Source organism: Cryptomeria japonica, chromosome 11 (genome assembly GCF_030272615.1).
Source record: "Cryptomeria japonica chromosome 11, Sugi_1.0, whole genome shotgun sequence".
NCBI lineage: Eukaryota > Viridiplantae > Streptophyta > Pinopsida > Cupressales > Cupressaceae > Cryptomeria > Cryptomeria japonica.
In genome coordinates this window covers 729,655,758-729,666,290 of record NC_081415.1, presented here as the reverse complement: position 1 = coordinate 729,666,290, position 10,533 = coordinate 729,655,758, and the positions used below count along the sequence as shown (strand labels likewise).

At 37.1% G+C, this 10,533-nt stretch overlaps 1 protein-coding gene across 1 annotated transcript; it reads left to right on the top strand.

The window, feature by feature from the left end:
• The first annotated feature begins 219 nt into the window (after positions 1–219).
• LOC131072103 (probable methyltransferase PMT18) lies at positions 220–5,924 on the top strand. The gene is made up of 7 exons (XM_058008160.2): positions 220–600; positions 1,480–2,187; positions 3,060–3,270; positions 3,587–3,884; positions 4,134–4,523; positions 4,917–4,994; positions 5,384–5,924. The coding sequence occupies exons 2-7, from the start codon at positions 1,489–1,491 to the stop codon at positions 5,607–5,609; spliced, it is 1,902 nt and encodes a 633-aa protein (XP_057864143.2). The 5' UTR covers positions 220–600; positions 1,480–1,488; the 3' UTR covers positions 5,610–5,924.
• Positions 5,925–10,533: the final 4,609 nt, after the last annotated feature.

Here is a 10,533-nt window from a genome sequence, read left to right as displayed (position 1 = left end):
GAAGAGAGTTTCAGTTGAAAGAATTTTGATAAAAGAATCAATGTGTAAATTTCTTTGAATGGTATATTATTTATTAGACCCGATTTTGGTGGGTCTGTGCTGATGGAAGGACCTCCATCACTGTCCATGTGTTACATTCACTGGGTATTCATGTTTTTTATTGTTATTATTGTTTTCAGATGTGCCTAACCCGGTAAATATTTCAGCATTTCGTGTAATACCTGTACTGGATATTTTTGTAACTGCTATTATTAAAACCTTTGTATTGGTGTTTATGCGTGTAATCCACCTCTCTGCACGCAGCTTAATGGCTTAATTTATTCCCCTTCATTCAATTTGTGCAGTTCTCAGTGTTCTGACCTCTTTCCACGAAATCAGCCTATAAGAAACCACCTTCTTGATCAACTGGGTATTTTCAGGTTTCGAGATTGCCAGTTGGGTTTGATTCGGTTTTTCATCTCAGCAACACCGAGATTTTAAAATAGGGAAAAAAAAAACAAACTATAAAAGTAGTGGAGAAGAAGACGAGAGTATGCAGAGGTGAAGCCTGAATCTGTAGCAGCGTAGCAGAGGTGTTCCTATTTGCTTTTTGTGACAGAGGTGAGCTTCTGTCTGGACTCTGGATCTGTTATGCTCTGTTTTTTTCTTACAGCTTATATTGACATTTTTCCTATCTTAACGAATGGTTTGAAGCTGTTATGGTGTAGAATGAAGGCCCCACGTTTCTTCTTTTTGTATCATAGTTTCTTAATCAGCATGCCAGTTCAGTTTTAGTACATTGAGTTCTATGCAGATTACAGTAGTTATAGCTCACTGGCTTTGTTGTTGACTGCTCTTTGGTTATTTATAGCTCATTCATATCTGATAGCATTGTATAGAGAAGAAAAAACATGCAAATTGGTGAAGGCATGTTTCTCTGGTTATAGAATATAAGTGCCCTCAGCCATGGCCCTGTAAGCTTTACTATAGAATGTATTAATGCATAAATTATCTTCATACACCATAATTTATACGTTAGTACATCCTAAATATTGGATAGCTGTTTCTGTATTTGATTGCTTTTGCTTTCTTTTGTTGTAATTTATTCTTTTGGTTGCTTTTGCTTTCTTTTATTGTTAATAATTCCTAAATGAGTTTTTCAGTGCATCGGGGTCCATGTTTTAAGTGCATGTAACCAATTGGAACACTCAAGTATGATGGTACACACTAGAGTCACTCCTATGTTCACGGGTGCCATGGCCTCACATTACAAGCTGGCCCAACACCAGCTCACAATATCCAAAACTAGCATTCTGGGATTTTTGTTTTTTTGTTTGTTTGTTTGTTCGTTCATCAATCGTTTTTCAATCAGCTGAAACCGAAAAGAGTGTCTAAGAATCAAAGTCTTAAAGCAGATAATGAAATCATAATTAAATCTCAAGATTCCCACTAGTTTGCTCATGCTGAAGAATTCAATTTGGGTGCTTTGATGTTTTACAGGAAGGCATTATGGTGAAGGATTCCAATGGATCTCCAAAGCCTCAGCTTGTGGCTGAATCCAAGAAGAAAAGAATAACTTGGATCACTGGAGTCACGGTACTCTGTTTTGTGTTCTACCTGTTGGGTGCCTGGCAGAACACAACAATCCCATCAACAGACCTAGCCAACGCCAAATTGAGTCTCTGCAATTCTGCTTCTCCACATGTCTCGTCATCGTCACCATCATCATTATCTTCTTCTTCTGTTTCTCTGGACTTTGAAGCTCACCATGCATCGGGGAACAATGAGAGTCATACTGAGAAAACTCAAACATTTGAGCCGTGTGACATGAAGTATAGCGAGTACACGCCCTGCCAAGATCCATTGAGATCTCAGAAGTATGATAGGGATAGACTTATATATAGAGAACGGCACTGCCCAGCCAAGAGTGAGGTCCTGAAGTGCCTGGTTCCTGCTCCTTCTGGGTATAAGAATCCCTTTTCATGGCCCAGGAGCAGAGATTACGCTTGGTTTGCCAATGTGCCTCACAGAGAACTTACAATAGAGAAGGCTGTACAGAACTGGATCCAGGTTGAGGGTGACAAATTCCGGTTTCCAGGTGGTGGAACCATGTTTGCTCGTGGTGCGGATGCTTATATTGATGACATCAATAAGTTGATTCCTTTGACAGATGGGTCTATCAGGACTGCTATTGACACTGGATGTGGAGTGAGTCTTCGTTCTATGCTGTATCTTCTGCTAATTTTTGTAGGCATTGCATTTCACCAAATAATATATTGGCTCAGTAGGCTTAGACAATCTAGATTTGTGTTAAAAATTGTGTTCTGTATCAAACTCTAGGATTTTGTGATCTGAATTTCGGTCTCTAGCAATGAAGCCAGACTAATTGATCCTTTGAAGTTTGCACTGCTCTTATTTTCGGCTGGTCTTATGAGCTAGAAGACTTCAACCATTGATTCTATTTCTGATTTAGATGCTGCTTGAAATCCAAATAGTAGCAAGCAGCCTTCTACTTTTTTGAGGGATAGTCTTTAAGTATCATCTTAGGGCCTTGAATTGCCAGATTTGGCTATGTGGCAATGCCGTTACTGATAAAAGATAGATCTCTCGGTCGATTAACATCATTTCATGAGAGCATGTGTAATTTTGCCTTAGAATTTAATTCCCTGGGGATTTGCCTGGGGAGGTACTTAAGACTAATGTATAGTTATACCCTGTTTCAATAGGCATTGTCAAGTCACTTTTAGGGGTTGAATTCTCTTTTCTGCTACTGTGTGTGAGTTCATAGTTTTGATACAAGATTGACTTGCCCTAGGAACCTTATATCTTTTTCTTCTTTTAATTGAATACTTATAAAAGTTCATTGATCAAAGCACCTGACCAGTAAGTAGATCAACAACCACTTGAGTTCTTACAAGTTAAAATTTCTCATTGATTGCATTGAATTGCTTCCTAGACACATAATAAGGTATATATTTGCATTCTGCACAAATCAAATGAAATAGCAATTGCCTGTTCATTTGATTACATACATCAACTACCAGAATTGGAAAGTGACTCTCTTTCATAATCATTTGTAGGTTGCTAGTTGGGGTGCCTACCTGCTAAAGAGGAACATTTTAACAATGTCCTTTGCACCGAGGGATACACATGAAGCACAAGTGCAGTTTGCTCTGGAACGTGGTGTTCCAGCTATGATTGGGGTCATGGCTTCTGAGAGGATACCATATCCATCAAGATCATTTGATATGGCTCACTGTTCCCGTTGCCTTATTCCATGGAAAGACTACGGTAATTGCCTAAATCCAGCCTATTTCTCCAGAAAAGCTTTAGCAATGGATGAAAAGTGTTTGTCTAGCTATCTAGGTGAAGTCATGCAAATATCAATGTTCCATGGTTCCATCATGCATATTGGGTTCCATGATTTGGTTTTCACTGGTTTTCAATACGGAAATGGCTGTCCAGTCCCTAGGATGTGCCGATGCATAAGTTATGGCGTATGAGGGTAACTTATGCATTGGTGCATTCTAAGACTGGATAACCATTTCCAAAAGAAGTGCAGTTACATATTGTCTCTCTCTGATGAACCTATTCTTTTTCCCACCAGATGGCATCTATTTATTGGAAGTGGACAGGGTATTGAGGCCTGGTGGCTATTGGATTTTATCTGGTCCTCCAATAAATTGGCAAAAATATCACAAGGGTTGGGAAAGAACTCCAGAGGACTTGAAAGCAGAGCAAGATGCAATTGAAGATATTGCAAAACGTCTATGTTGGAAGAAAATTGTTCAAAAGGGTGACCTTGCCATATGGCAGAAGCGCACAAATCATATTAAATGTGTTAAAAGCAGACGCGTTATCAAGACTCCTCATATGTGTAAAGATGACAACCCTGATGCTGCTTGGTATGAAGTTTTACCCATTTTTATTTTAGCAATCATCTGCTTTTTCTTCTCAAACACATGGCAATAAAAGTTTTGCAGAATGAAACATTGTAAGAACTTTGTATCAGAACATCGCCATCTTTTAGTGAAAATTTGGGAATATGTGGTGATCTATCAGATCATCTTTGTTGCTTATTTATGATTGATATGTTTTCACTGTTTCAGAATCATGTGCTTTAATTGACAATTTTAATTTTTGCTGAACAAAAGGTATAAGAAGATGGAAACTTGCATAACACCACTTCCAGAGGTCAGTGATGTAAACGACATTGCAGGGGGGGGCTTAGAAAAATGGCCAAAACGTCTAACAGCTGTCCCTCCTAGAATAAGCAGTGGCAGTCTCCCTGGAATTACAGCTGAAAAGTTCAATGAAGATACCAAACTGTGGAATGAGAGAGTTTCATACTACAAAAGGCTTAATGGCCGTCTGGCCCAAGGAGGATACAGAAACATCATGGACATGAACGCTGATTTGGGAGGCTTTGCTGCTGCCTTGGCAGATGATTCCTCATGGGTCATGAATGTGGTGCCATCAGATGCAAAACAAAACACTCTTGGTGTCATCTACGAGCGTGGACTGATTGGTACTTATCACAACTGGTAAGTGTAAGCAACATATTTTTGTGCATATTTCCAGTTTAAAAATTGGATTCACAATCAAGCAACATCGTCACTCTTTTCTGAGATTCAATCCAGCATTTGTCCTTTTTACATTAAAATTAAGGTGAAAATGTGAACTTAATGAACAGCACCCAAATTGAAGATTTTTTGCTGTTTGATCTAAGCAGTCCCTAACAATTTCTTGACCAGTTTTTCTTCACTGTAAATGTAATAAACCTAAATTCAATCTTTACATATCTTGAAGTTGCCCTAGAAAATTATTGCATACCGTTCAAAATGATAACATGGTTTTGGCCCTTGGACTCAACAAGAATTCCTATTAAAGCCTATATGGATGGGGTATGACAATGGCATGATGCTTTTGGATTGCAGGTGTGAGGCATTTTCAACATATCCCAGAACTTATGACATGATTCACAGCAGTGGTGTCTTCAGCATGTACCAAGACAGGTAATGGTCCATTTCAATGTTCATTTATTACTATAAGTAAAAAAATCAAAAGTTCATTCCTTTCTAAAGAAGTTTCTCTACATGGGTATGTTAAGATATATATTTACTGGGTCAGAATCAACATTGCTTGAAGATGAGAGATTCTGTGGATTACTTTTAGTCCATTGGCTACCATCTTTACATTTACTTTCAAACAACAGATTCGCTAATTGTTAAAAAATTCTTGTTTGCCTTCAAAAGATTATAAATTATGATGTCAATAAATTTTTGAGATCTTCAAGGTGAAATTGGATTTAGGACCAATCAAAGCGTATCTTTTTAAATAGAAATCTGTTACTGTAATAATTAAACTTCATGATAAATCAATGAGTTTTATTCTTGTGGCGCAGGTGTGACATAACTGACATTTTACTTGAAATGGATCGGATCTTGCGGCCGGAAGGAACTGTGATCTTTAGAGATGCGGTGGATGTTCTGGTGAAAGTAAAAACCTTAACAGATGGCATGAGATGGCAAAGTCAGATAATGGATCACGAGACTGGTCCCTTCAATCAAGAGAAAATCTTGATTGCTGTTAAGGATTATTGGACAGTGAAATCAGAGGGAAGCTCTTAAATTCTAATGGCGGCTAACAGCCCAGCAATTATTTCTATTGGATTTGTCGGTGGGTGATGGAATGTGAGAAATCACGAGCATTCATCTCAACTCTCAGATTTTGTATCTGCCAGCTTTATTTTCTATTTTAGGATAGGTGTCAGTGTTGTCATTCTTTGGAACATTGTAACATAAAGATTTGGAGTTTCCTAGGTACTCTATTTTGGTTTTCAAGAGTCCAGCCTAATTTCTTTTTAAAATGAGAATTTCGATATTAATTAATTAACTTTTTGATTTTTTTTTAAATTTTCAATAATATTTGATTTTTTATAATAATATATATCTTTTTTATTAGGAAATCCAAAGTTGTGAGAGTCTCACATCTTTAACATAGTTATACAAAGGATCATTTTGAAAAAAACATATGGCACATTACATCATAGTTTCTATAAAAAATAAAACATAATGAATATATAGATACATGCATGCATGCATACATACATATACTTATAGGAATATCAACATGAGATTAATACAAGCTCTTGTGAGCACAACAATGGACTAATACTAGGTCTTTTTGAGAAACCACACTAGAAACTACCTATGAAAGAATGAGAATCACAACTTAGAAATTCACTTATTTAGAAACCACCTCCACACTAGAAGCCAACTATGGAAGATAGCCAACATATATAAAAATAATAATTTAATTATAAAATAATTCTTAAATGAATAAAATAATTTTAAAGTTAAATTAATATAAATATCTTAAATAATCACAAAAGAACCTTGCACGAGTCTTACCTTATAAAGTGTCCTCTCTTTTATGTCCTAATTCTTGTTCGGTCTCTAATCATTCATCTAAACACTAATAATGCCATTTCAATACAAAAATAAAAATCATAGTATCTTATTCTCACAACACATAATGAAATGAAGGAAACATCATTGAAGAGTGAAGGACTAGAATATTGCAAGTTTAAAGCTAGCATGTGTGGGAGCATATTCATCTTTCTTCTACCACAAATCCCTTGAAGATGCCTTCTCCATTTGATCCTATCCTAGTTTATTTTCCTCTTGAACACCATTTTCTATTTCTAATAGCTCAAACCCTTACAATAGATTCAACTTTTCAAATCAATAAAATATTTTTCATTCCTACTTGTTTGCATTTCTCTTGTGATCCTTGTCATATCTTGTTTGATCTCTATGATATGTTTCTCTCTTTCTGAAGCAACTAATTTTCAATTTTCTCTCACATAACTAGCCTAAATCTACATACATAATCAATTGTTGTCACCAGGTTATATTTGAAGCTTTCTTATTGTTGTTGTGTAGCTAGGTCGAATCCCTTCTAGGGGCCAACCTAGTGCACAAAATGCCAAGTGGCCTATCGGCCTTGGCATTTGGATATCTCAGTTGTATGAGCCTAATTTGGGGCAAGCCCTATTTGGGCGAACCACTTGTGTGTAACTTTTGATTAGGTTAAATGTAACTTGCAACTAAGGGAGACTCATATGTAACCTGTAATATATAGGTGCCAAAAGTATATGGCTGACTTGAGGTTTATTAGGAGGTGTTGATTCATATATATGCAAGGTCATGATTGCATCAATTGAAATGATTTCAATAACATGAAGGACATGTAGTGTGCTCAGAGGTGACGATAAGAGCTTATCGTCTATGGTTGGGAAGGCAACAGATCTTATGTTTCAATGTGGTTAATGAGAACTACCATAAAATAAACATGGTATCAAAACGGGTTCCTTCTATAGAGCCTAACCACTTGAAGGTAGATCATGTGCTTTTGAGGGAGTTCAATCAAAGTAATTTGTAGACAAAAAAAAAATGGCAAAAGAAGAAGGAAAATTTGATGATTTGGTGAAGGAGAAAGCCGCAACGCGAGCCTGGTATAACTTGCACAATTCCAGATCAAAGTCCAAAGGCAAAATATGGGACTGTGACTGCGCCATTTACAACTCCTTTGAATTGTGATCCTTTTCTTTTCAGCTGAATAGAGCATTGTCGGTAGTCTCGAGGTCGAGTCTCCGCAGCGCTCCTGTGCAACCAGAGGCTTCTGGATGCTTTCGTAGCTTCTCACTTCGATGAAATTGAGAGCTGAATTATGAGAGCAATCAGACGAGCAAATTTTGATTCTGAAGAGTAGAAAGGCTTCGTCTTGGTTGCTCAAGAATGCAATCGCTAGATTTCATTGGAAGAAGTACTAAGTATAGAAAAGTTGTCAAACTAGATGATATTGCAACTAAAGGTGGTTGTTTGTCACATTTATGTGGTTGGTCCATCACTTTGTTGTGGACGGTATTAAAGGCAGTTCTTTAGTTGATTATTAAGTTATGTGTATGCTCAGATTGTGGTACCTGCATGAGAGAGGCAAACAACACAAACACACCAATGGGACATTATGTTAGAGACCAAAAATCATTAGAACAAACAAATGAAATAAAGATCTTAAAAGTGTGTCATTGTTCTCTATCTCCAAGGATCCTTCAAATTAAGGCAACTCTCAACTTGGAAGAGCACTTGATCTATAGGATGACTACCAAAAGAACGAGGGGTATGTGATGATTCTAAGATCTAAATGGAAATGCAACTAAGATCTTAGTGAAATGCTAATATGAGATAATGAAGATGAAATATAAAACTAGATGATTAAGATTTAGATGAGTTCCAAATTGAAATCTAAGATGATACCAGATGAATTAATTAACTAAGAAAAGATATGCATCTAAGCTAAATGAAACTAAAAAGGCTTATGATATGGATGCTTGATAAAGAGAGCTTCTTAACCTGCAATGTGACTATAATTTAGATGCACAAAAGACGATATATGGAGAATGAAGAATGCGAGCTCTATTTATAGGAAAAATAGGGCAATGGATGGTTAAGATTGAATAATCTCAACAAAGGCTAGGATTGAAAGTTACTCAATCCATGTGAGGGATTCAATCCAATCTCAAATTGACAAATGTCACCTTGAGAGGGCTTGAGGAGATGTAAGAAGCATTAAATGCCTGAGAAGACATGAAGGTTACCTTAGGAAGTAAGGGTTAAGGTTAGGTTAGAGTTATCCATTGGATAAAGCTTTTACCCAAGGGGTAAACTCTTGTGCAAGGGTTAATAGGATAACTAGGGTCAAATCCCTGAGTGCTTGATGAGACCCTTGGGTTAGATGAGGGTTAATTTAGAGAGAAAGCCTCTAACCACGAGGGGAAGGTTGAGTTAACCATTAATGGTTAAGAAGACTTTGGGGACAAATTTGTAAGAGTCCTTCCAAATTTGGGGGAACTCAACAAGTTAGCTTGTTGAATGGATAAAGCCTTTAATGCATTTAGAAGACTTTCTTCCAAATTTGAGAAGTGACCTCCTCAAATTTAGGGAAAGGACATGATTAGAGGGATTAGGCTAATTAAAAGGGTTTAGAAGAATCTAGAAGGCTCTAGAAGAGGTTTAGGAGGCAAGTGGGAGATGTAGGATTTTGCAAGTGGGTGAGGAAAAAATAATTGAATTAAAATAAAATTAATTTATTTTAATTTTGGTTGCAACTTGCATTTGTAGGATTTTGCAAGCGGGGGTATTTTTTAAATAAGTTTAGATTTATTTAAATGTAAAAGGGGTTTTAATTAAATGTGGATTTAATTAAAATGGTTGGAGGGGGAATTTTAATTAAATGGCTATGAGGGAGTTTTTAATTAAATGGCTAGGATAGAAGAAGGGAAATATTAATCAAATCTTTAATTTGATTAATAGGCTAATTTAGAGAAATATAGATATTAATTAAATCTTAATTTAATTAATTGGAAGAAATAGGGATAATTAAATGAATAAAGTTCACTTAATTTGTTGTGCAACTTTTAGGTGTCTACACTATGCACGAAGCAGATACTATGGACAAATGATGAGTGATGGTGAGGGCCAAATGCCATACAGCCATCAGATCATCACTAGGTGCTTCGGTGTGATCAATCCAAGTGAATGGAAATTCCGTTGCTGAGCAAAATTATAAAAGATAAGTACTCTTTATGTTTGAATAATGTTCATGAATTTTTTATTAAGTCATGCTACATCATAGTGAATCATGTATTGACATTTCCCCTAACTATCATTATCTCTCTGAAATGCTTCCAGGACGAATCAAAGATTGCATTCAAGGAAGGAAGATTTCTTGCGTTTCTTCACAGAGGAAGAATCAACATTCAAAGGGAGTGACATATCGTCAGAAGTAACTTTGGACAAGGAGGTCAGAAGATTGATTTCGCTTCAGAGGAAGCATGACATTGCAACTTCAGAGGGAGATTGACATTTCAGCTTTAGAGGGAGCCTAACATTTCAGCTTCAGAGGGAGCTACATCGTCATGAAGATTTGGTTAAAGCATTTTTCTCTGTGATGGAGAAATTTGAGGTGAAAGCCCTTGTTAATGAGTTCTTCCCTATGAGGGAGAAGTTCGAGGTGTAATCCCTTGTTAATGAGTTCTTCCCTATGAGGGAGAAGTTCGAGGTGCAATCCCTTGCTAATGAGTTCTTCTTTGTGAGGGAGAAGTTTGAGGTGTAATCCCTTGTTGATGCATTCTTCTCTATGAGAGAAGTTTGAGGTGAAAGCCCTTGTTCCGCCCTCTACGAGTAGGCATGGTGGATCCACCCTCTGCGAGTAGGCATGGTGGCAGTGCATTCTTCTCTGGGAGAAGTCTTAGGTTAGAGCCCTCATTCCACCCTTTGCGAGTAGGTATGGTGGATCCATCCTCTATGAGTAGGCATGGTGGTAATGCACTCTTCTCTAGGAGAAGTTTGAGGTGAAATCCCTCTTCCAACCTCTGCGAGTAGGCATGGTGGGCCCACCCTCTACGAGTAGGTATGGTGGGTATCATGGAAGAAATTCCATGATGATCTTGTTCACCCTCTCGGAGTAGCTATGGTGAACGTATTATTC

Excerpts from the sequence above, each read along its gene's own strand:
- LOC131072103 (XM_058008160.2), top strand. The coding sequence starts at position 1,489 with ATGGTGAAGGATTCCAATGGATCTCCAAAGCCTCAGCTTGTGGCTGAA. Across the intron at positions 2,188-3,059 it reads CTATTGACACTGGATGTGGA|GTTGCTAGTTGGGGTGCCTA; the intron begins GTGAGTCTTCGT and ends AATCATTTGTAG. Across the intron at positions 3,885-4,133 it reads GACAACCCTGATGCTGCTTG|GTATAAGAAGATGGAAACTT; the intron begins GTATGAAGTTTT and ends GCTGAACAAAAG.